The 27,197-nt window shown below is 40.0% G+C and overlaps 1 protein-coding gene across 2 annotated transcripts in view; it reads right to left on the reverse strand.

Annotated features, from left to right (window-relative positions):
• ZNF704 (zinc finger protein 704) overlaps nt 1–27,197 on the reverse strand; it is a 105,813-nt gene that overhangs the window by 17,381 nt on the left and 61,235 nt on the right. Inside the window, exons 3-8 of one of the 2 annotated variants that reach the window (XM_030266360.4) lie at nt 21,160–21,263; nt 16,797–17,029; nt 13,165–13,265; nt 10,611–10,872; nt 6,225–6,329; nt 488–582 (exon numbers count right to left, since the gene is read on the reverse strand). In XM_030266360.4, the coding sequence (XP_030122220.1) occupies nt 488–582; nt 6,225–6,329; nt 10,611–10,872; nt 13,165–13,265; nt 16,797–17,029; nt 21,160–21,263 (900 nt within the window). The remainder of the gene's footprint in view (nt 1–487; nt 583–6,224; nt 6,330–10,610; nt 10,873–13,164; nt 13,266–16,796; nt 17,030–21,159; nt 21,264–27,197) is intronic. The other variant, XM_030266361.4, reaches the window with a different exon arrangement.

Below are 27,197 nucleotides of genomic sequence, written 5' to 3' on the forward strand. Positions count from 1 at the left end.
AATGAGTTTCTTTACTGTAAGAAATGTAGCATTACAGTCTGATTTTTTAACCTAACATTTTGAACACTTTAAAGTAGATTCTGGTCAAATATCAGTTAAATTTAGTGGTAATGAATGCAGCTTATGCCTAGGAAGACAAGGCATAAAAAGCTCTGTCTTAATCTAATTTATTTTAAGACAGCCTTTCGTATAGCTCAATTGAAGCCAAATGCCATTTTGACTGAATGGTGATAAACACATAAGACAGTCCAGCCTTTCAGGGAAAAGTGCAGAGCCAGACAGTGCAGCTGAACTTTACCTTTGATGGTAGTGAAAAGAAAAATAGGTTCTGAACATTTACTTTGAAGAGCTCTAGCAAGACTGCCTGACAAATGCAATCAAGGTTGGCAGTGGGTTTTTTCTGATTCTCTGGCCACTGACAACTTAACCACTAAATACCCTCCTGGTTGTAAGGCTGTAGTGTCAGCAGGAACTAATGGTCCCATACCTCAAGCCAAATGCTACTCTAGGCGGTGATGAAAGAACTGTGTGGGACTGTTTCTGCTCTCCACTCCCTGCAGGACGATTATGGGTTGGTGAGACCTGTCAATACAGACAAAAAAGCTGCTTACAATGAACATACACATGTGAATGCAGTATAAATACTATTTCCAAGAAAATGCAAATTATGCTGCACGGTGGCAAGGATACCCAGGAAAGGTGACTATATAACATACAAATGTAATTAAATGAAAGTTTATTTAGCATAAGGTATATTACATTAGCTTCTTTGTTTTCCTGTATTTCCGGTCATCCTCCTAGAGCAATCCAAAATACAGATGAGCATCACTGCAGGTTTTGGAAACAACAAGAAATACATTCATTCACATTTAAAAACTCTGAATAGCTCTTATGAAAACCTTCTCCTATTTAAGCAAAGAAAGTAACTGGAAAAATAAACTCTGTCCTGTGCTGAGATCAATACCAATAATCTCCTATGAAATAAAGGGATTTCACTTGTTGCTCCTGTCTGTCACTTGGCACTCTTTGGAGAGACACCCTTGGAGAAGAGGGTTTGTTTTGAAGAGCACTCACAGTGGGGCCCCTCCAGGTTTAACAGGCAGGGAGCACAATGCAGCCCTTCTGACCAAAGCTGCTAACAAGATGTATCTCCTTACTCCACACAGTAAACATTCTCAGCAGGTGTCTTCTTTGTGAATGTTTCCAAGGGAAGGGTGTTGTTTGGTCTTCTAAGACTTTCCAAAAAGTGTCCTGCATGAACATGGGGCTTGGCAACATCATTCAAGGGATCACATGGCATAAAGCTTGGCCTTAAATAATACCTAAATTATTTTACTGTGGTCTTATTTTGCTCCTGTGTGAAGGCCACAACCACTTTACATCTAAAATACCAGGAAAATATTCTGAACACTCCTTTTTTTGTTGTACATTGAATGTAGCATCTAGCTCACAGTCAGCCTCCTGCTGCCAGGAACTGCAGATATGGTCATAGTTCTCCGCACTGTTATGACTTTTCCCTCCTGCCCTTTTCAAGTTTTATCTGGAAGAGAGGGAACTGACTGACCTCAATTGAAGAGAATTACTGTATGTGCTTTGATTTTTGATACAAAGTCTATTTTAAAGCTACTCCATAGTAGCAAAAAACTAATGCATGTAATTGCGTGCAGACACTCTTTCAAATTTTACTCTTGGGTAGTAGCAAGAGAAATTTTTGATTTAACTGCGTATGTGGCTCACACGCTGAACAAACTTAGACCATTACTGATATACAAAATATACTTGCAAAACTGGGAAGAAATTTCTTCTCTCTCTGCCAGCCGACCATGTTTTGTACATCCAAAGACCACATTAGCTCCTTTTATTCTATCGCTCCAGAATACTAAGGGCAGCTTGTTCTCTGCTACATTTTCCCAAATTTTTATCAACCACTTTCCTTATTTTACCTAAGAATGATTGAAACACTGGAGATAAAATGCAAAGCAATACCACTTTTGTAGTATTTGGCATTCACCAGACACTGTACTGTCTTCCAGTCATTACCAGTAACCAGAGATCTCCAGTCATTGTGATAGGGTTCAGAAACATTTTAAAAACCAGAAATTATTCTATGTCTACCACTAGTAAGTGACACTCAATATATCAGCTGCTTGTCATTGAACAGAAGAGTACTTGGATGGCCCCCTATGTTATAAGCAATTATCTTGCTTACTTCCAAACAGAGATCAGGCTGGAGCATTAACTGCAGCATGCAGACTCCTCCCTCTCATTCTCCTGGGAGGTTCTCCGTAGGATGGTTCAACAGACTGGCACACCAAGGCAGCTACACTGCACTGAAGCTGAGCTTTAGTGTATTCTGATAGGCTTTGTAGCAGGTCTAAACAATACCAGTCAGCTGTTCTCTATAGGGAACAGTAAGAGCAGATTAAGAGCAAGCCCTGAGAAGGCAATCCTTGCCCTTGGAGGCTTTTCATGTCTGAAGTGCTGTCTAATGCAGAGTGAAATAACACTGTTTGAAACAAGGACCTGGAGTTTCCAGTTACAACTCCTGGGGGGGGACTGTGGTTTGAGAGAAGATTTGCCATCTGTAAACACCAGATTATCAAAGATCTTGCCTGTTCAATTTTTTGAGTCTTATAGCAGGCAGATATAAGTAAGTATCAGACAGTGGGGATCATACTGACATTCAGGAAGACTTTTACCATACATTATATAGAAGTGGAAGTACACAGTCATTATTGTTAAGCCCTCCAGTACCAAGACATATGGACTTCACCATGGCTCATCCCATTTGCATCATTTAACTCACTCTCCTCATGCACCCCTAGGGTGTGGCTGCTTTATTCTCCTAATTCAGCCTCAACTGGTAGAACAATCAGCCTGTCCTTTCTGCTTCATGCAAAGAACATCTCACAATGGCTCATAACTGTTCCAATATTCAACCTTTCACCTGCAAAGTTATCTTAGAAAAATTGTATGAAAAAGTGCATTTCTTATGTGCCTTGGAATCTAACCTATGCATGATTCAGAGCACAAATGGCTTTGGAGGTTTCCCTAATTACAGAACCACAGAATAACCTGAGTTAGAAGGGACCCACAAGGATCATCGAGTCCAACTCCTGGCCCTGCACAGAACATCCCCTAGAGTCACACCATGTGCCTGTCAGCCCTGTCCAAACACTTCTTGAACTCTGCCAGCTGGTGCTGTGACCACTTCCCTGGGGAGCCTGTTCCAGTGCCCAGACACCCTCTAGGGAAAGAATCTTTTCCTAATATCCAACCTAAACCTCCTCTGACACAACTTCGGGCCATTTCCTTGGGTCCTGTCCCTGGTCTCCACAAAGTAGAGATCAGTACCTGCCCCTCCTCTTCCCCTCGCAAGGAAGTTGTAGATTGCAATGACGTCTCCCCCTCAGTCTCCTCCAGGATGAACAGACCAAGTGGCCACTTCTCCTCCCAAGACATCTAAATAAATGCCTGTGTTTAGATGTTGTGAATACCCCTGAGCCTAGAGCAGCCACATACTGAGCCCAGCTGATCCAGCAGCATGAATAGGTTGTTTTGAAGTGCTCAGTTACTTGCTGGTAAATACACCCATATTCACAAAGGCCTTTCAGGGCTGCTCTGCTAAAGACTTTCTGAAAATAATGACTTAATGCAACTCCTGGTGTTTGAACACCCCAGTTCCCAGGACAGAAAGCAGGAAGTGCTCAATGCCATTGAGATTCAATGTCCACAGGAGTGAAAGGGGGAAACAGTATGTGTCAAAAAATAAACATGAAAGGAAACTATACTGAAAATATGTAGACCTATACACATTTTCAAATTTGTACTTAATCTTTTCCTGTTCAGTGATTTGTCCAGGCCAGAAAAGTATTCCAAAGCCATTTTAGAAAATTGCTTGCTTAAGTATTAAGGGTCAGGCAAAAAGTAATGGATTGGACTTACTCTCTGAGGTTCTCTTGGGTGCTACAAATTTGTGTCTCATCTCAGGGACAATTGTGTGAGTTTATGAGTTATGAGTTATACTGGCTCTGTCACACAGTCTGGCCATAAATAAATTTCATCAGAGAAGAAGGAAGTCTGAATGTAGGTGAAGTACCTACACTCAGTGTAAGGGTGGGAATTGCCAACCCCTGATTTTGTAAAGCAATATCTAATTTACTTTGAAGCAGAAATAAAACTTTAATTTAATATACAGGTATTTAACACAAATTTGCATTTGCACCCTTACTTACTGCAGATAATTTTTCACTGCAGGCAAAACTTTGTAATTCATAAATGATCACACTGATGACAAAGTAGTCAAATGTGTGCAAACCTGGAATATTTTTTCTTATTATTATTATTTTCTTTGTTAAACAGTCTTATAAATGTTGTTAGAGCTATAATGGCAATTCAAATGGTTCCCTGAGCAGTTTATAATTCTGCATCACTGCTTCCCCAGGTTTTTGTATTGGGATTACTTTCAAATTGTACTTAAATCATTGCCATCTCCATCGAATTCTCAGAAAGTGATTTAGCATTTCTTAAATTCTATTGAGAACTCTCCACTCTACAGCCACAGATCAGCGTTGTTTTCTGAACAAGTAAACTCGACACATACGTGTCTAATCCTGCCCTCTTAAGTGTCTGATTTACAATGTGACTAATTGCATTTTTAGATTCCCAACACTCCTGGCACCAGTTTCTTCTACTTCACAAAAGGAGCCAGTTTCATAATTACTCCGTATCAACCCCATTGTTGGGAAATCAAATTCTCAGGGAACTCTGCGGATAGCACACTCTGTCAAGGCACTCTTGTTGAAATTGCTGCCAGCATGATGTCTTTCACTGTTAGTTGTTCCTTGATGGAATTTAATAAATATTCATTGGCAGAGTGCAGTGTAATTGATTCAGTCACTTTCATTTTTATCAGCTCTGCTGGATGCCACAGCCTTTGCAGAAAATCTCCAAGATTTGCCAAAGGTTGACAGTAAGAAGCTTTGGAGATTCACTTGGTGAGGAGAAGGGAGGGAAATAGTATCTCTTATTGCCTTGTCTAATATTCACTGTCAGGAGAAAAAAAGTTATATGGCTCTTTGAATGAGCAATGTGCCTTATATAACACACCTTAAAAATTCATGAATTCATAAAGTGTAATATTAAATGAGATGTTATGATATCAAAAAAGGTTTATGATTAGAGAATATCAATTTATAATTAAAAGAGTGCTTTCCAATAAAATGAGGATGCTTTATATTAATATTTACTTATATTAATTTATACATTATATTTACATACATATTTATATTCATAATAGAGAAGATTTCCCATTACTCATAAACAGTGATTTGCATTTACTTTCAGCAGTCCCCACATCAGACACTACAAGCTGAATCCCTTGCAACTCTTCATGAAGGTTTTGCACTTCCCCCACAGTACCACACCTACACTGTGGTGTACTACATGTTTAGAATCATTGCAATTCTGTGTTTAAGCAAATATCACATTTCCTCAGTCTTGTTGATGGCTTAGAATTTTAGCATTGATAGAATTAGGCCTTGTATGCCAGCTTTTTGAAGAAAGGTCAGTGTTGAATTTCCACTGAATGCATCCTCATTAAAAAGCTATCAAAGTGCAAAATGTATTAGTAACAAAATGCAATAGACACTGAATATATTTTCTATATAAAACAAAATTTTCCTGCTATTAGTAGGGGCTACATACTTGTAGCCTCCTAAAATGGAACTTTGCATTTCATTTTATTGTTTCTTTCAGTTGCCTTTTAAAAATGCTTCATCTTCAGAGTTCATTTAGGTAACAGCCCCACTGCCTGAATCCAACTGGCCTGTTAGCATAACAATCACCAGGCTGATTTTCCATCTATTTTTTTAAGAAATCTCTTAGTGGCACAAAAAAGAAGCACAAAGTGCCAAGCTCTGCACCTGCCACAATGGTCTTTTGTAAGGATATAGTTTAAAAAATGTAGATACTATAGATACTATAGATTCAATTGTCTGCTTGTAGACACTGATGCAAAAAGAACCTAACTGCACTGATAAAGACAGTTACAAAAGTGTTAAAAACAGCCATGCTGGCAAACTCAGGCACATGTTTAATTTGTTTCCTTTTGGTATATGCTATGTCACATTTACTTCCATAATTACACACTGTGAAACAAAGCAAAAAGATCTAAAAAAAATATTTTTTTTCTCCCCTTCTTTCCTTTTTTGATGTGCACTTACTGGAATGCCGGTGAAGGTAACTGGAGGTGACTGCCAAGAGATGCTAAAGCTACTGCCATTGGGAGTGAATTTTGCTGACCCTGGAATGTTCACCGGAGGAGTGGCCTGTGTGAAAAGAAAGTATTATTCCAGCAAGAAGAACCATTCCTCTTCCAAAGGATCTTTCATTCCTTGAAATGGTAAATATGTGAGATTTTCCAAGGCACAAAAATACTCCATGGTGACAAGCATGTTACCCTTGTGAAAGGGATAATCATGGATAAGCTAGTAAGGAAGGGACAGAGCTATATATATATATATACCACTGTTCCTGGACCTTGTTTAGAGAAAGATGATTGCTCTCAAAAGAATCCACAGAAAACTTTTAAGAGCTAGATATGTTAAAAAAACAGACAAAATCAAACGTCGCATACAAATAACTTTTAAAATAATGCCAGCAAGAAGCAAAACCAGATGATCACCTGTTCCACAGTGATAAACAAGGCCATACTTAAACTCATGGCAGTTGTTTTCCACAATTTTAGTTTGGATAGCAAGGCTTCTTGGATGGAAACAATTAACAGTAAGTGTTGGCCATTTCTCATTTATCAGAAAAATGTTTAGGCTCATCCCAATTAAAACAGTTTTTCCTATTAGGAACAAGGATCTGTAAATCATCCTTTGGATTCAAAAAGCAGCTCTTGAAATACTAAACTGAAGCAAGTATTTGGGCTCATTGAACTCCTATCTTCTTCCCATCCAGGCTGTAATATGCAGTGCTGCCCTGGGGCACAAGAGCAATAACCTGAGCTTAGACTGTTGAGCATTTTTCATCTTTTGCCTTTCCTTTGGTTTTCTCACTGGGTTATGAATTTACATGAATTCTTCCCTGCCTCTTTTTTAACCCCATTTAATTTTCAGAATAATGAAATTCCTAGTTGTGTAGCCACCCTGCCTAGCAGGAGTGCGAGCAGCCAGCATGAACAAAGGGTCACTTTGACCCTTGAAATTCAAGCTGTCACCACAAAAAAAACCTCTCCTTGGTTTAAACTTACAAAGATTTTGCTAAAATGAGTTTTCACTTCTGCCTTTCAGTTGATGGTACATGACAATAACACAATACAATCATTTAAGCAGTGTTTTTGTTTGGGGCTGCTGAAATTGTCTCACTGGTCCAGGAAGAGAGTGCTTCCTTGCACCACCAGGCAGACAGGAGTGATGACAAACTACAACCTGATAGTCCCCATTAAAGACAATCTTACAAGTAAACAAGGGCTGAAGCAATCCCCTACAGCCTTTCCAGGAAAAGGAAGGTGAGACCACCAGATCCCTCTGTGTATGACAGTGATGCTCTGTGGGCTGTCAAGCTGCTGATAGCTCCAAGAAAATCCACACAGACAAGCACAGCAAACATCCACTGAGCTCCATAAAATATAAAAACCTCTCTGAAAGGTGTCAAGAACAATTTTGCAACTTCAGATGGTACCAGTAGTTCTTCATCATAACCCTGTTCAAATAAGAAGGAGTGAATGACCACAGAGCTCCAGACAGAAAGGAGAGAACTGGATGAGCAGTGAGGCAGCGCTGCCTCTGTTCAGCATCCCACAAGGATGGCAGCTCAAACCCAGGGTCAGCACAGCAATTTCCTCAGGTATTTGAATAAGACATGGAAGGGAAATCCTAGGTGCTGAAAGAGCTCGTCTGTAGCTCCTCTGTAGTTAAATTTAACCGGTACAGGCAGTAGTTTCATAAAGAAACATGAAGTTTAAAATGATGCAATTGGCAGTTGCTTAAAATACCATAGTGCTCAATTTCTTTTTCTCAGTGCCTAATTATCTACCTCAGACACAATCAGACTTAGATAGTCAATCACCTTGTGCACTTGTTTCCCAGATGTGCATCTTTGCTCATCAAGAACAGTCTGCTTTTTCAGGCTAACATTTTAGTTAATCTCTTCCGTAAGGTAAGCAACTACAACATTACAACCAACTGAAGAATTTCTATACCCCAACTTCAATTTGCTTAGATACCTCCATCTAACTGCCAATCAAGATATATCAATGAATAATTTTTATTTATTTGTGCCAACATTACCCTTATATCTGAAATAGCCTGTGCTCATCCTCTTCCCCTCTCATGCTTGTCCTTTCACTTTCTTCCCAGGCAGCAATTCCATCCTTTTCTCATTCCTTGCTTTGCCTGAGGTATCAGTCCCAGTGGTGGAGAGGCTGCCCATGTCCTCTTTGCCCTCTTTCTACTTTTTCTAGTAGGAGCCCATCACATCAAATTTGGCTGACCAGAACTCTAACTCAGGATTTCAGCAGAAGTTATGTGGGGGTCTAGTATAACGGCATTAAAAACCCCTCTCTCTCCTAGGTATTTCTTATCCAAGAGAGCTGACAACTATTTTTTCCCCTTTCATTGCTCTGTTGTTGGCTCACTGTCATTCTGTGCTTGATTAATGAATATAGGTTTCCTTTTTACATAATTTTCTAACTATCCTAGTTTATAGCAGAAAAACATCATTAGTTCCTTAGATGCAGGACTTTGCATATTCTGACATTAAACTGCATCCAAAACCTTACTTTTAAGGATCTTACTTTTAAGATCACCCAGGCTTACCAGCAGTAAGCCTGATCATCCCTTACTGCTGATGTCTCCCAAATTTGTTATCAATGAAGTTTATTATAGTATTTGTGTATTACCAAAATGAATTTATGAAAGTGAGATCAGGGCCAAGAACAGCTTTTCATTTAACTCCACTAATGACATGCAAAGGCCCTTTCAAAATAACTCACTGTTCTCTGTAACTTTCCAGCTCCTTCTCCTACACTAAATTTAATCTCTTGCTTAACAAATACTGCCTATATGTTTTAAAATCAAATGCTCTCCTTAAATCCAGAGGGATTTATTCTTTTGCTTCCTGTATTGTTCTAGCATCATCTTTCTCTGGGGCTCCCCCAGTGCAGTTTGCCTCAACTGCTGTACATTCCAGAACTTCTCCAATTATTCTTCTAAATAATTCCTCACCTGTAGGATGGGGTCAGAGAAGAGCATCAGGACTTTCCTCAGTTTCCTCCTATCTTCCTCACTACACCTCACTACAAGCAGTCTATTTGATGTTTTCCAGTCATAGAGGAAATGGCAATTAACCAATTTCTTTAGGATTCTTGCAACTGAACTTTAGGTTCTGTATTTTCTCCTTTTTTTTTTTTTTTTTTTAACAGGAATTCTGTGATGAACAATATTCAGCCTCCCTTATGCAAGTTTCTTGAGCTGCTCCAAATGAAGTAATCTCCATTTTCTCCTCTGGCAGGTGAGATCTGAATCTCCACCCTGCCTCCTGGCCCTTCTTTCAGGCCCGAAGGGATCTTGGCAGAGGATGCCACTGACCTTCTCTACAGAAGCTGCTTCCTTTGCCAGGACAGCCTGAATGTTTGAGCAGGGACCCTGCCTCCTGCTTCCAATTAGCAAGCTGTGAACAGTGTGGACTGTGTCACTCCTCACTGATGAAATTAAGCACTGAAACCACAGCAACCTGAAAAGCCCATGGGCCTCATGCACTTGTAGTCTTGTGTCATGGAATACATCAATTAAAATCCAACTCAAGGACTTTAAACACTTGAATTAGGATTTCCTTAGCCAAGTACTTTACTCAGAGGCTGCTTGTAAAAAAGGGTTGAGTGGGTCTCCAAACAGCAGGGCTGACTGTCATGCAAATCCCAAATGAAGCAAAACTTGTCATTAGCCGAGACTTGTTGCCTCACTCTTTGAGGCAAGGCTTAAGCTACACTGAGAAGCAAATCTTTCTCCTAACTGGCTTCATCAGTCCCCAGACTGGCATGCTACCTGATGCAGCTTCCACCTGCGATGCCAAGCTTCCACCCACACTTTTCAACATGCACAAAATTCTAAAACAAGCCTATGAATTCTCTTTTAGCTCCCTCTGACGTTTTAGTAGGTGTGCTCCAAACACAACACAAAAGTTTTATCTGCACAATGCTATATATGATAGTTATTGAATCTGGTAAATTTAACAGAATTCAGTTCTCCAGTGCATATGCAGGTCATGGACCACACTACTTCAAAGCCTCTACTTTCAGTGAAAATTGACTCTACGGTCAGTGAAAATTGAACTGATGTAGGCAGTGGGATACACTGATCAACTCTTCTCAACCTCAAGTATGTACCTATGGCTGGATAAACAGCATCCAAAATCCACTGGCTGTGGCAGGCACATAAACAAACAATGAGCTCAGAAGAATACATCTCAGTTTAAATTAAAAAAATGCCTTTGACTGCTCTGAAAACCTTTCAGCCCATTAAAATCCAAACACTGTGATGTGCCATTCCTTTACGCATTAGTGAGATTAGTGTAATGACTGGAGCTCCTGGCACTGGTGTTACCTGGTAAGCATGGTCCGTGTGTACGAGGTAGAGGTTGGTAGGAGCTGAGCGGCTCAGAGGTGTCATCACTTTAGTCTCGGTTTTGGCACAGGAAGTTTCAGGACGGATTGCTTCTTGGGTAGGAAGGGAAGGAGGAGATGCTAAAGATGGAGAGACTGGAGAAAGACTGCTTAAGCCATCAGCTACTGAGTCCGTGTTGAGCCTGATTTCTGTATAGTAAAAATCCTCCTCTCCATCGCTGTAGTCAGACTCTCCTACTCGTCTGTATCAAGAGAAAGAAGTAAGAATTGATTTCAAGCAAGAACCCCAAGGTAAATTTTAAGTTCTAGATGCATGAGTGAATATATTAATATTGTCAATAAATTAGTATTTGCAGTTTCAAACCTTCCTACTTTATCTGCATTCTGACTGCAGGTAAGGGGAAGAGGAAAATCACCTAATCTGCAGGGGAAAAAAAGTAGGAATTACTTTTTTCCCCTCTCTGTGTTGTTCTTGACCAATTCTTTCACCTTGGAGTAGATGTGTGACTCCCTGAGATCAAGTATCAGCTTTTCATTTGTAACTATTGTAAAGTTAACAAGAACCTCAATGCACTCTATCTTTGAAAGTCACAGCAAAGATAATAGACACAGGCAAGATATACTTCACTCATGTTACAGCAAACAATATGCAATCTTATCAGAAGTTACTTTATTATACCAAATATACTTATGGCTGCCATTCACTGTAATTTTCTGTAACGTACCAGAAGAATTTGCTAGAAAACAGTCTCACCATGCAACTCACTCAGACACAAAGAAAGCGCTCATATGGGCTGGCTTGCCACGGCCAGGACTTTCTGGTCCTGCTCTCCAGAGGCAGACTTATTGAAGGAGGGCATGTAGGAGGTTTAATTGCTTTAAAGTTTCATCTGATGTGCATGTGAGCATAAGTGCTAACAGTGAAGCAACCAAGTCAAAGCTCCCAGCAGACTACACATTATCTTGAAGTCCAAATCAGAACTTGTTAAGAGAACATATGTCCAGCAGGTTTGAAAGGCTCTACCAGAAGTACCATCCATCAGAATGTAGCTAGTCATTCACCAAAATTACTCTTTCCAGAAAAGCTTCTAGCTCCAGAAAGGTTTTGCAGTTTATTTCTGCCTCTCCCACACCACATGTCCCCACAATACAAAGGACAAATCAACATTCCTAACTGCATTTTGAGAGAGATTTTCTGTTTCCCACAGCCTTACTCTTAAGCCCAATGGTAATTGCTGACCTCTCTAAGACCATCCTGAGCTCCAGATCTTTCTTGTGGTGGCTTTAATTTTTAAGCTGTGGGCAACACAGACCTACAGAGAGATGTATTTTCACCTAACAGATGGATTGTGAATCTCAACTGTAATTATAAATGAGACAGGTACATCACTCAGTGAATTGCATGGGAGAATTCAGTTGCAAACTAAAGCTCTGAAACAAACTCGTCTCCTAAAAGAATAATTTGCTTTTGCTTCTAGTCCAAGTAACATACATGTGTGTCCTGGTTTTGTCTGGGCTGGAGATTTTCTTCCAAGTAGCTAGCACAGAGATGTCTTTTGGATTTAGGATGAGAAGAGTGTTGATAACACACTGATGTTTTAGTTGATGCTGAGGAGTGCTTACTCTACATCAAGAACTTTTGTTTCCCATGCTCTGACAGTGAGCAGGGGCACCAGAAGCTGGGAGGAAGCACAGCCAGGACAACAGCCTGTACTATAGGATATCATGTTCTGTAAATACACTGCAGGGAGCTAGCTGGGAGATGCTGATCACTACTTGGGGATAGGCTGGGCATTGGTCAGCAGGTGGTGAGAAACTGTACTGTGCATCTCTCGTTTCTCTTCAGTTTAGTTTCTCTCTCCCCTTTCCTTTAAAGTATTAGAGTCACCAGTATTACTGTAATTATTATCATCAGTGTTTTATTTTGTTTAAGCCATTAAACTGTTCTTGTCTGAACCCATGAGGTTTACTCTTTATTCCAGGGAAGGAAGGGAATAGTGAGTGAACAGCTTTGTGGTATTTTAAACCATGACAACATGCATCTCAGTTTCCTTTTATTTTTAGGTTTCTTACGTGGTTTGTGGTTTTTGGTGGGGTTTTTTGCATAAATTTCTTTTTTTTTTTTGCATTAATTCAACTCAGAATTGGCACAAGCACCTGACCTGATGCGAAACAAAGCTGAAAAGTATTCATGCAAGACCCTGAACCTGTCTACTACAGAGTGTCATCCCAGACATAATGTGCACACAGCACATATGATGTAATAGCACTGAGCTGTGCAGCTGACAGGCAAGTGCAGTGTAACCTCAAGCTCTATTTGACCTTCTAGCAAAGCTGACAGAATTTCAGGAAAGAAAGTACCTTGCTGTTGGAATAAGTGCTCATTCACCTTGATGCACTATTCCACATTTCCTCAAAAACAGAGGGATTATGAGACAGAGAAGCCAAAGACAATCCAGCTAATATCTCCAGCCAAGGGCAATTGCTCCTCTTCTATACCAAATCCTTCAGACCCAAAAAGACTGTTCTCTTACCCAAGGTGAATGGTCCGTATGTGTTTCTGAATCCCTGCAGCTGTGCTCAGTACCTTCCCACAGTTCTTCCAGAGGCATTTGAACATCACCTTCATGGAGTTCTGAAAATTGGAAGTTGTAAAGATATTAGGAGAAATTTCGTCCCTGAAAGGGTTGTCAAGCATTGGAACAGGTTGCCCAAGGAAATGGTTGAGTCACCAACCCTGAAGGTATTTAAAGGACTTGTAGATGTGCTGCCTGGGGACATGGTTTAGGGCTGGACTTGGCAGTGCTGGGTGAAGGGCTGAAAATTTCTGTGACTCTGTAATTCTGTGAATGTAGGAAAAACCCCACACTACCAGATAAAGAGTTATAAAGAAGACTGTGAATACTCAGAGCTTTCGACTCCAAATTTGTAGTGATCTAATATTCTCTTGTCAAATGTGTCACCCTACTGAATTCAAGAGAATCCAGTGAAAAGCTGCAGGAGCAGCTTGTGACAAAACTTTACCTCTCTTTGTTCATTGCAAAGACTTTTCCATTTTTAAGTTTCAGTTCCTCCACTAAGGGAGGTATATGATATAAAACCTTCCTACACTTATTTCAAAAATCCCTGATGAGGATTTCTTATTTAATCCAAGGTATCTTCTTAAATTAAGGCCTTTCCAAAGCAAGATCTTATGAATGTTTCTGCTTATGATATTTGCAGCACAAAAAATATTGTGCCAGAAAAACATAGCTTCTATTAAGTCCATATTTACCATGAGCTGGCACAACCTGCTTTTGTTTCACTCAGAAGCTGCTGTGGACCTTACTCAGACAAAAGAATGAGAAGTTATCAGTCTGTGTTCAATATTTTAAAAATACAGATATAATCTCATTTAAATACTCTTTTTATATTCTTTAATATAACTTCATTGATCCCCATGGAGTTATCATTGATTTAGTGCACAGACAACAAGGCTATTACAAGGCCAATCTTCAACATTTTGAAGACTCTGGAGAAAAGTAATCTTAAAACAACACAGATATTACGAACTGTGGAGTTATTTAAAAGCTAATTTTACCCCAAAATAAAACTGATTTTGTACAGTTTAAATAAAAAAAGAATACTAAATAGCTTGTAATTCTTAAAAATATTTTTTTTTCTATTATTACAGAACACATTATTAACACGAGGAAGAACATCAAAATAATGTATTTTTGTTCTATAATTTTAGTTACATATAAGATTAAATTAATATATTAATATAAAACTCAATTAAAAAAAAGGAGAGGGAACGAGCACATCCTTAGGGTTAAGTACATTTCACTGTGCCTTGAATAAAAGCTGACTTGGTGCTTTCTTCAATTTGGACCCTTTGGAACTGCATGCCAGGAGATGGTTTTAGCATTTACTAGAAAATGATGATTAGAATATAACTTTAAAAAGAATCTCAGCAGATGGGCTTTTTAAAATACAAGTTGATTGTAGCAGCATGTTCTCATAGTTCCTTGCAGTCTAATATCTCTTGTTTTAAAGTATTAATGCCTAGGGCTTTGAGATTTGAGGTACTTGATCATACTGGTCGTATGAAAAACTTCTGTTAGAAATAAATTGCACATAAATTGCCTACTTTTTATTTGATAACACAACTATCAGTCAAACAGATACAGAACTCTTTCTTTTCTCAAATTAAATATAATCCATCTAGCAATTCTGATTCATACTTTTCTTACTTCCATAATATAATACTAAATACTATTATCAGCTCAAAACCACACAACTAACCACCAACTATGTCAACAAGATGAAGGCCATGTTTATAACTGACATCCTAGGAATTCCAATATGATATCATAAACACCATATGCATATTTATGAGCACAGAATGGTTTAACATCCATCCCCAGTTTGTTGGTAAAATAAGTCTCCTAGCTCCACTGCGGTTTTGAATTTATTGTCACTGGTAGGAGTTTGCAAAAACCCATGCACTTTTAACATAATCAACTGAAAGCTCACTCAGTAGAAATAAAGAACATGCTTACATTTCTTCCATTTCCTTTCCAAAATTACCTATTCAGGTTTAATGTTTTATTTAATAAAATAGTAGAATATAAATGGTTTGGTGAGGAATAACTACCTTAGAGGAAACTTTTAAGCAAATAGTAAGGTTACCAATCACTTTATCTCCAAGTTTACTCCTTCTGACTTTTGCAGCCCTGAAGAATGAGTAACCTGAATGGTTTTGTTTCAGCTTCTAAAGATGCTAACTTGTACTCAGATCAAGTACCATGCTGGAGCGGGAATACAGAAAAAAACCTGCAGGAAAGCAAGTTATTTTATAGAAACAAGTTTGGCATGGAATGTTACTGTTTATCTAAATAAAACATTTGCCATACAAAGCAAAATCCCTGTGAACCAGAGCAGATAGTGTAATAGACCTATAGTGGGTACATAAATAGAAATATTTGAAAGCAACTTAGAAAACAATAAAGATGGCAGTGCAAACCCAGCTGTCTCATCACAGATGAGCAGTTAAGAGTGGTGCTAATAAGATGAAGGTTAACTGAGAAGTAAAAGGCAAGGCAGGCAGGACACTTCTACACTCCTACTCTTCCTATCCCACACGCCCCCAAATTGTCTCTCTGTTTAGTGCAACACTCAGCTCCAACTTCTAATTTATTGTAACCTCCAAAATACTTTTTTCCGTCTTAGCAAGATGCACAAACATTTTCAGCCCTTTCCCATGAACAAAGGAACAATTGCATGGGTCAGCAAATAAGCAGCTTCTGGAGCAAGAGGATAAATCTGAACAGGTTTAAACAATCATTAAAACTTCTTCCTGCTGGTGATGAAGCAATTAACTGTCTCAGACTGAGCCAGAAACAAATTCACTAAGGGAGTAAATTCTCTGTTTTTTCTACTTACAAAAAGTCCTTTTACATCTTGCTATGTAAAATCTGTCCTGTTGTGTTGGAGGGGAAGGGAACATGGACTAGTGCCATCTCTTTGCTTTCTTTTTCTTCCAGAGAACTTTTCTGGCTAGAAACGGTGCTTTTTTGGGGTTAGTTTTGGACCTTCGTTTTTTTACGTCATGTTTTATTTAGCCTGCTTTTGCACCCCAACTGAGGATAAATTTGGCTAATGCTAATACTATATCAAAAGCCATCGGGTTTGAGCTCTCTCTCTCCATTTTCACTCCATATGTTTGTGCAGAAAAACCTTCACAATATTAAGGTATCTGACATGCTGTCAGATAAACAGCACTTCCAGGGAACAAGGAGTATTAAGGCCATAGTCAGTTTTTGTGATGACATGTAAAGGCTGCCTGTTGCATCCTGCGCACAGAGAATTTATCAAAGTAGGACAGAAAACCCTTGGATGGCCAGAGGCAACACCTTCTGGAAATCCCTCTAGTGTTTTCTGAGCAGGAGGCTTTATGGCACCTCACCATCTGGCAGGAAATATGTGGTGCTGATGGCAGCATGTGTGTGCAGGAGGTGACCATGCTGAATGAGACACAGTGACTAGGCGAAGTCCCTATGTTAAATGGATGCCAAGGAAGGATACACAAGCAGAGGCATTTGGGTGACCTGTTCCTTTCTCACAACAAAATAAGCCTACCAACATCCTATCTACCTGTGGGTATGAAATGTAACACGAGGCTAACCTTTCTCTTCCTAGGAATGGGTTCATCGAAGAGAAGGTTGCTTGTTTCACCTTCATCAATACCATCATCTGGCTGGGAAGGTGTCCGAAAAGCTTTGAAGCTATCAGCTGACAGAGGTGGAGATGGGGTGGATGGGTTGGACTGGTCACTGGGAGCGTTCCAGCTCCAGTATCCACTGCTGCTGGTACTAGAAGGCACAAATCCTCCTTCTTTCCAAGATCCATTCAGGGATTCTGTCAAGAACAACAAACACTATTATTACAACAGTATCATTGTGAGAGGGCTAAGAAGCTCTTTTTTCTAAGGTTTAGATGCCATGTGGGTAATTAACTGCACATTCAGTAAAGAAATGTGAAAGCATTGGATGTAAGAGAGGACAACTATATCTAACCCACTGCACACAAATTACATATTCCACACTTGATTTTTACTTAAGTTAAAACAAACAAAATCGGCAAAGTATTTTTCTAAAAAGAAATGTTGCATTTGGAAAGATAACCTGTTCTGAAGCATAAACATCGATAAATGGTCATATATTTGCATGCATGATTTAAGGAAAACATTTGAATTGACCCTTAAAGGTCCCTGCAAACCCAAACTATTCTATGATTCTAAATACATCCTCAATTTTCAATGGGAACACATGACCTTGGTGCGGCACCAAAGCAAGCTCCGAGCCACTGGATGGCCAAAAGGGGATCCCCTGGGAAGGGGACACACACTCTGAGCCCCAAAATACTGAGCAGATCCACAAAAACATGACCATCTTCCCAGCACTAAAATACCAAAGGAAACCATAGTTACACTCTGTGTTCTTACAATCTCTCAATACACTCGCCTCTGCCTAAACTGAATCTCTCCATGAGGTGGTATGTATGCCCTGGGATATGCAGGCGCACAGGCATCTTGTTTCAGAAGTGGAACACACAGACACTGGATCACCTCCACACCTACTCGCTGGAGGAGCTGCCTGCTCAGTGCCGCAGTTCCCCATCCATTACAGGCTAAGGAGACACTTGCACTGACAGCTCACACCCTGCAGCACCATGGGAGGGAGTAACAGCACTGCTGTGCAGTCTGAGGCACAGCCTGAGCCATGCGGCGCATGCAGAAGTCCTTGGGCTTTAGACACTGGCATGTCACTCCTGCCAGTCCCTGAAGGGCCTCTGGCAGCAGAGGAGCATGCAGACCATCAGCTCAGGGGAGCCATGGCCCCAGCACATACAGGGCGCAGCCGCAGGCGCCTCTGAAGGGCCCTCAGGATCTCACATTTCCTGCAAATGCGCAGGAAAGGTTTCAGTGCGGCTTCTCCCTAACTCAGGCACTGGAAGCTTTTCCCAAAGACACTGTAGGTGCCTGAGTATTGTGCAACACCTGACTTCGGAGCTGGCAAGCAAATAACATCTTATCTGTTCATGAAACAGTATTTAAGTGTGAGACAAGTCCTTTCAAGCCAGTGCCTGTCTTTAAAAGATCTGCAGAAGTCACTCCTTCTTTCCTTCTCAATTTCTTACAGATAAATTTAACAAATTATATTGGCAAGAAAGTGAGCTATCAAAAGCTTACCCCCAAACCAGTGATTTTTTGAGTTTTTTTCTCCTAATTCAGTTGGTTTTGGACAAAATCCTTAATGACTAACATCAGCTGTTCAAAAAAAGAGAACACAGTGCCCCCTTGAGTAGGCAGCTGCTACAGTAGTACTGATTTACTGATCAGGACCACACAGCATAAATGGAATTGATCCTCTCCCTCCACCCTGCCCAATTCCTCTTTGGAAAAGGACAAACATACACATTCTGGTAGTTCTGCAGTTAACATATGAAAATGTCATGTTTTGTCTCATGATTACAATCTTCATGTGACTATAATGAAGGTGGGATTTGATTCTTTTAAATATTTGGTGCTTCAGTCTTATGCCACAGCAAAAAATTACATCTGGTATCAACTTGTGACCTTAGCATAGCTTAAATGTCCATGTCTTCAGAAAAACAAAGGAATACTCTTTCAATTACTATTTTCTGAAACAGTTATGGTGGTACTTTGTAATCTCAGTGTGAGCTTCTCCTCACCTTGCTGAGAAAGAGATGTAAATCAAGAACTTTTTTTTAAGTAGCATGAAAAAGACTGAATGAGGTAAACAACAGGAGAAAAATCAAACACTGGTTCTCATTCATACTAACAAATCTATCAATATAAAGAAGTTCAATATATAAATAAATGCAACTTACTCTTATTTTGGGGCTCTTTTCACATTGCTGGAGTTGCGTGAAAGAGAACCAGACCAAATATTATTCAACTGCAGAGAAACAAGGGCCAAACTCTGATCCAGTTTACATGGGTGATTATTCCCAGGAATTCCAGCATGGATCTGACTTTAATATTAATGCTAATGTTAAATTTTTTACTTCTAGGCAAAATTACTTTTGTTTTAACAAATGGTCCTTTAATTATACTGCTACTTATTGCCCTTTTTTTGGAAAAGCATGTAGAAAAAAACTAATCACTAATATATTTGTTGCTTGTATTACTAGGATCAGAGCCTAGCCTTGCAACACCAAATAAACTTTAAATTATCAAGTCTTTATACTTCTATTCAAGTCTTTAGTAAGCCTTGACTAAGGCAAAACTAAGATACTCAGGGAGAAGGTGCCCAAAACCAGCTTCAAAATCTTGTCTGTGACTACAGAAAACATGTGAATTACATTTTCAGGCTAATTCTCCCATATTTTGGGAAACAAGCAGACAAGCTATATAAAGAAATATCAAAGAGCACTCAGACTATGCTGAGAAATATCAAAGGCAGTTAAACAGCCACCATTTGCCTATTAGCAATTCAAAAGAGCTTGTTTGGAAGATCTTTCCAATTGACAGCTGCAGCTAATGCGCACTGCTGCTTCTGGTAAGTGTCACTTGCTCAGACTAAGGTGGCAGATACTGCTTCACCCACAGCAGAGCAGCTCCCCGGGACAGGGATGCAGCAGGGGACGCGAGTATTCCTTGGCCACACCAAATCCCTGCCTGCCACATCAGCACAGATCCATCTTCAGCTGTGGTTTTGTCTGTGAGCTGAGCAGCTGGAGAGCAGGTGTGCTTTTACCCTTCTGCTGGCCTTTCCCAGGGGCTGGTAGAATCTTGTCCTGAGGTGTGACAGTCACCAGGAATGTCAGTGCCTGAGGTTTCCCAGGGCTCCTCAGAGCAGTGGCACTCCCATAAACACTTCTGGCTTTCAACACTGGAAAGCACATGAACAAAGGCCATGAGTGTTCATGGCCAGAATTCCAACTAAATGGATAAAGCTAACATTTTCTGAAAATAAATGGAAAACCCACAGCATTGACATTTGCTATGAATTCCTTTAAGAACATCATGCAGTGGATCATGCCTGTTTCTATAAAGAAAAGCAAGTATTTCTCAGTCTTCCAATTACTGACAGTAGGAGAGCATCTAGTGGTTTTTTTAGCAGTAACAAGTGATTAAGAAGAGTCAGTCATACAAACAATGCTGAGGTACCCTAATAAGGGTGTCCTAATTTAAATCATTCCTTAAAATAAAATATTCCTAAAAACCTATTGTAACTTTAGTCAATCTTGCATAGATCAATTATATTTCATAATTGATCTCTTCATTACCTGAAACTTTTTATATTTGGTTTTATTTGTGTGTCTTCTGCTATGCCATGAATACAGTAGTCTTTAAATGAATTATGGATTTGATGGAAGACCAGCAGAGAGTTACACACAGCACAGGAACTGGAGGTGCAGAGAGAAGCAAACTGCTTGCTGTGCAGATTGCTACTGCACGGCCTCTCAGCCAAGGGCTGTGATCTGGACGTGCTTTGCCTTATTGTGGCTTTGGGTAAAATCTGATCTCATTTCCGTGGAGTGGATGACAAGAACTGCTATCATGTTTCCTGGATATGGCACTCAGGCCATGGTTTAGAGGTGAACATGGTGGTGCTGCCAGGTTGATGGCTGGACTTGGTGATTTTAGAGGACTTTGCCAATCCTAACCATTCTACAATTCTAGGACTGTATGTGTGCAAGTGCAAACAAACTCTTTGAAAAATTAAGTGTTTCAGTGATGTCAAGAGACTTTTTAAAGTGCTCATATCCCACATATGGAATGGGCATGTCCCATTTCATAAACTAGAGCTGCCCTACAGTTAAAGAAAATGTTTCTTTTCATTTCTACCAGTGCTGCACCAAAGACTTTTACTAGGTTGGAGCAAAGCTCAGTATGATCCCCAACATACCAGAAGACAGCCAGTCACCATTTGTTCTCCACCCTGGCCACAACTGGAAACAAGCCCCCTGATACAGGGCCCTGGCACCCCTTCCCACAGCCCCTGGCTCCAAAGACTCACCGTTGGGTCGGACAGGAGGGCTGCGGACCAAAGGGCTGGTGGACAAACTGGTTAGTACCATGGCTGCTGTTACTTTATCCATGTCCAGTTCTTCCAAAGATTTCCTGAAACACAGTGAGTGGGAGGCAGGAAACACATCAACAGATGCTTAGCTTTTTTTAGTGTCTTTTCTTTTTTTTTTTTTTTAAAAAACCAGCCCAAATCCTAAGCGAGCACAGCACAGTAACAACAACAAGCCGCTGCACAGAGTCCTCCAAGCATTGGTCTTCTGGCAACCTGAGCATATCAAGAAGCTTCTATAAGCAAACTAACTCAGTGTAAATAGGAAAAGAAGTGGGAAGTTTATCTTTGAATAAAATTTTCAGGATTACTGTGACTCTCTATAACTTTGACTTTGTTCCTTTATTATTTTTCAGAATTTTTAGGTATTCATATTCTTCGAGCTAAGTGTGTACTTAAGGTGGTTTTCTTGGATGAAGACAGAGATGCAAAATTGGGTGAGATTACCAGCAACATTAACAACATACATTAGTCTCTATAGGATAAAGAAAAACTATGAACTGGAACGAAGGGATGTGAGTTCATTGCTTCTGCTTAACACTATTAGCATTTCCACACACTCTCCAAAAGATTGATCCTAAATTTTTCCTGATCTGATTAAAAACCAAATATTTTAAATAATTAGGAAACGTGGGGTAGGAGGGTAGGGGAGGGAAAGGGAGAGAGGGAGAGAAGGAGGGAGAGGAGGGTGTTTTGCAGGTGTGATGGGTGCCTGAACCAGCATGATGGCACAGGGGGCCCATTGCTGCCTCAGCCAGGTCTTGCTGGGAACCTGTGAAAGTCAGAGGAGAGGACATGGAGAAGGGGTAAAAAGGGAAAGGAGAGTAGCCAGCTTTCCAGGAAAAGGAAGAGAAGATTTGGACAATGGCGAATGCCACCAGGAACCAGGATTCAGTGATCCATTGCTCAAGGAGTAATGAGGATTTTTTTAAGCAATAAAGAAATATTTTTTTTCTGTAAAAATTATATTCTGTCTTTTCTACACAAGAGTAACTCAAAATGTAAAATTTCTGAAGAGTCAATGCACCAAAATAAAACTACCAAACCCACTACGTTTAGCAGACTTTTGCTTTCCACCCTTGTGGGCTGGAAATCCTTGTGGGATTTCCGCCTTGTGGGTGGAATCAAAACTGGCAATTATTTGAAAACGTTTCTTTTCAAACATATGACTGATCATCCAAAATCACCTTCTCTTGATCCTAGGAATTCTCAATTCCTAGAGATCAAGTTAATTTAGTTCTTACAAAAGGACACTTCCCCCACACTGTATTCTGTTTCCTGGGTCTCTGGAGATATCTCTCTGTGCCTTGTCAGGAGCTCTCCTGAACAGATCAGACTGAGTCTAATTTAAAGCCCAAGATAAGAAGTGGTCAGCTACCTGCTGTTTCCCATCAACTGTTGGTCAGTAAGTCACCAAGAGGAACAGGATGTGCTGGGTGCACTCCCTTTTCTGGAATCCTAGCTCACACATCAGGTGGAAGGTTCATTAACTGGAAACTGTACTACAGTCAAAGGCTCTTGATATTTTAGTGAGAAAACCTTGAACTTGCCAATGAAATGGTTCACAGCTGCTTTCTGGCTGATGCAAGGACCCACACAGATGCTGATGAACACTCTCCCACGCCGCACAACAGCTTAACTCTCACAACTGTTTTTTGCAACACATCAGTGCCTGGAACTGAAACACTGATGATGGTTCCTGCTGCATTCTGATTATATCTGTAGAAACCCTTCTTTCCTCCAGCCAAGGCTTCTACAAAGAGCACAGCAGCCATATGGTCATCATCAAGTATTGGAAAGGTCTTGGATGGCTGCTATAATCAGCTGAATTCTTAATCTGTCACCCATTAGCTCCTCATGCCTGCAGAGGAGTGTTTCGCTCAGAATGCCAAATTCCTCTGGGCTCAGAAGACCCTTCCTTGCGGTTGACATGGAGATGCTACACTTTCTCAACACTGCCAGATGATTTTTCCAATTACCTAATATCCCAGTATGAAAATCTAGTTTCTGAGAAGGTTTCACCTGCTCTGTAGCCCATTCCTGCCAGACTACACCAACTGTCCCTGTGACTATCCAGTTGTGAATGAACCATTACTATCTGCATTTCTGCAACATATGAGGACAAAATGAGCAAAAGTTCCTGATAAGATGGAGAAACTGATCTCTAGTGTTTGCAATCAGCCTTCCAACAAGGCTCTTCTGTCTGTGTGGCAACAGGACTAACATGTTCCCATCCAGGCCTCTCCAGAATTGCAAAATCTCACTACAGCAGTTGTTGCAAGTGTCTGCCAAGTTGGTGTCAATATGTCAGAGTCTAGACCCGAAGCTAATCACAAAGTTTCCCCAAGCAGTTTATAACTAATTTCTTCTAGTTGTTTTGATTTTTTTTCTCCCCTCTACAATGATAAGCACTGCTGTTCTGAAAATCTAGCCCTTGCTCCAAATAATTAACTATGTCTCAAAATTGTCAGCATTGGCCATCTGTGCTTAAGGTGAAAGTTTTCACAAGCAGGCAAAGAATAGGAATAGTCACAAGAATCCTTGCCATTTCTAGCCATGCTAAACCACACTTTTGCAATTACTGGAATCTTTTTCTCTTCCTGATACAATTTAACAGGAAAACAGCCCAAATAAAATGATCTTTGGATTTTCTCTCTGCCCATTTTGAATGACAGTAATTTTTACTATTTACTGCTCCTCTACTGCATCCAGCAAGCAAGAACACTCCACTCATATTTCTCAGCCACAAGAATTTCAGCAGCTACAAGTGGTGGCTTATGTGACTCTGCTCCATTTTTACAGTTTGGCTCATAAATGTAAACACACATATTTCATATATAACTCAGCCAGTACTGCAGCAGCAGCCTTTGAGATACAGGCAAGGCATAAAACTGAAGACAGCAACCACTAAAGCCATCTGCATTTAGTCAGCGTCACATGTGAGTTGATGCCTTAAGACTTCCCTAGTATTTTCCAGCTTTCTCTACTGGAAAGCTGAACCTGCACACAGCTGTTCAACACTATTTGGACTCAGAGGGGAGAATAACTTGTTTGTTATGCATCAGTTGTTCCCAAAACATTTATCTCACCATTGCTAAGGTGATTTTCTGTGGACTGAAATCATAAGCCCTGATGTTAGTGTTATTAGGTGTAATGAAATTTAAATCAGTTGTAAGATCATCTACTACATGAACGGTGAAGATTTATTCTTTTCTCTAACCTTACATCCCAGTCTCTACATTCCATCTCCCAACTTCTGGATGGATGTATTTGTGTCAGCCCAGTCTGCATTTGAGAACCAAGCAGTTTTGGATCCTTTCCTTCCAAGTGTTTGTAAATCTAAACACATGAAATAGCCAGATTACAATGAATCAGCTGAGATATTAGCAGTAGAAGTTACAGGTCCTTGGAGGCAGACCTTCTACCACCACCCCAGGTCTCATTGTTTCATGTTTCCCTGCTTCCTCAGCAGGGAGAGTGGTTTCATGGATCCCTGCAAGAGATCAGTATCTAGCCAGCCTGGCAATTAAAAGTGTCCTTTTCTTTAACAGTCAAGGCCAATCAGGGTTGGTTACTACACTTACTCTTGATCAATCCTTTCCTCGATTTTGCTGGTGAATTTATTGCTTTTTTGATAATAATTTATCATTGTTAACCAACCATCACAGTTTCCCCAGTCAAAGCTCTCTACAGGAAAGGCTGGGTTTAAGTTCCAAGAGATGAGAAAAAGAGGGTCCAAGACCAAGTCCGAGGCTATGCAAGTGTTTCAAATCTTAGTCCATACAATACTTTGCATTTACCATAATACTTGTTTACCATGTAAGAACTCAAAATACTGACAGTACAGATAAATTATCTTACTTCTTGCTCTTGTGTTTGGTTGCTGATTATGAAGATTAAAAATTATACACTTGCTAAACACAAAACCAAAAATTACAGAGAGAATGATCCATGGAAACAGTCCAAGGTCCTCAGCATTCTTTAATAAAAGCCGTAACTTTCACAATAAAGCAAAAGCAAAGGAAAATATTTCCAAATATTACATTAAATCAGCAGAGTACTAGAATGATATATCTCAGAACATTGAGTGTTACTATTTACACATTTAAAAAGAGAACTGGTGTTTGATATTTAAAAGAGACATACAATAACAATGCACTAATTAGAAGTTAGGGATTTCTGCCTTTGCTCATTGTGGTCAAACATAAAATTAACATTTTCCACCCTACCTTTATATTTGCAGACTAATTCATATGCAGAATGAAGGGCCTTTGTTTTTGCTGTCCTTGTTATGCACAAGCAATCTTTTTTTTATTCTGACAGTGGCTAGAATTAATTCAGACGAAAATACAAATATACGAACTTTTCTTCTAAAAAACATATATACCTGAACTTCTCAATGAAAAAAAGAAAAATGCATCAAAGATCACCTCAAAGCTCTCCACCTCCTCCTGGCCAAGCTAACGGATTTTGTGATTCAGTTATTCAAAGAGCCTTTGGAAGTCTGGCTGGTGTGTTAGAGCCTGAGAGCACTTGACAGAGTCCCCAGTAACTGAGACACTGACTTTCTGTTTTGACTGTAATGGCTTAAATGCAATAAAAAGTCCCTGCATATCATTCCTAAGAAATGGGAGACATTCACAGAGTGGTTCTCAGCATCCTGGGGTAGAAAATACAGTTTAACAAAACTAAAGAGACAGTGGTTACACAGGCAGGTTGCTCAAAGTGTTTTATTTGAACTTGCATCTAGCACTGCTCCACAAAAAATGGACCTGTTTTTACAAACACCTATTTCTTTATGGTCTCCATTTTAACTAAAACCACTAAAACTTGACAGAAGAGAATCCATTCATTTTTAGAACCCTTTTGTAGATGTAAATATCCAAGAAATTGCAGTATTTGGTTCCAAAGCTTGGCTGTACTGAATGTACTCTCCCACAAGCAAGGCTCTCCCTTGTCTCTCCCTCTGCTGCTCCAGCCACCTCCTCAAGCTAGATGGCTTCCCAAGCTAGGTGTGTCCCCTGGAGCACCTGGAGCACCTTTCCCAGTGCCCTCTCCTCCCTGTGGAGGTACAATCCAGTGATGATACCCTGGCTGCCATGGAGGCTATCACCACACCAAGCCTCTCCATGAGTGCTGGCAAAGCTGCACCAGCAATAAAAAGGATGTAAAATTTACTGTGATTTCTGATGTAAATACATCCCATGGACATGCTCTGCTTCTGCTGCCCCCTCTGCAGTCCAGTGCAGGAATAGCTGCTTTGCCCCCTAAGGTTACCCAGAAAAGTTTACTTAAGTTTTGCAAAACAGATGGAAAATGCCTTTTTTATAGAAGCCTTTTTATTAATGCTTTTTGAGCAGCTTGCCTGACTTCCTCAAAGATAACTGAAATTTCAAACCTATCCATATGGAAACAGGATTGAACTCCTAGATCTTGCTGTCTGATTTACAAAATATGGGAAACAGTGTGCTGGGAGTGGGGAGGGAGAGGATGGGTGGTAAAACCACCCTGCTCTCATTATTGGCTGGTGATACAATCTGCAATTTTAAATGCTCTGTATAAACAGGAACAGTGAGGCAAGCCAAATTCCACACTGGGAGATAAGCTGCAAGAACAATTTTATTCTATATATTGTTTACAGGAACAATTTATTCTATATATTGAAAATATCGATCCTATGAATAATTTTTACTTTTCAAACAGCTGCAATCTATCAGGAAAACTTATCTGGTGACGAGCCCTTGGGGCAATGACTGAAGCTGAAGTATGACACAGAAACAGTCTGCTTCAAAACAGAGCAATCAAATATAGGGTAATCTCTTGATAGATTATGAGTGCAAAGCAAAAATTAAACTAAGCAAGGAATAACAGAACCCTGCAGAGAGAGGTTATCCCTTATGGTGATCCACAAATCTTGAGCATTTTTGGGGAAGATTTTCTGTTCCATTTTTTCTATTTTAAAGGGCACTTGCTGATGC

Source organism: Taeniopygia guttata, chromosome 2 (genome assembly GCF_048771995.1).
Source record: "Taeniopygia guttata chromosome 2, bTaeGut7.mat, whole genome shotgun sequence".
NCBI classification, from domain to species: domain Eukaryota; kingdom Metazoa; phylum Chordata; class Aves; order Passeriformes; family Estrildidae; genus Taeniopygia; species Taeniopygia guttata.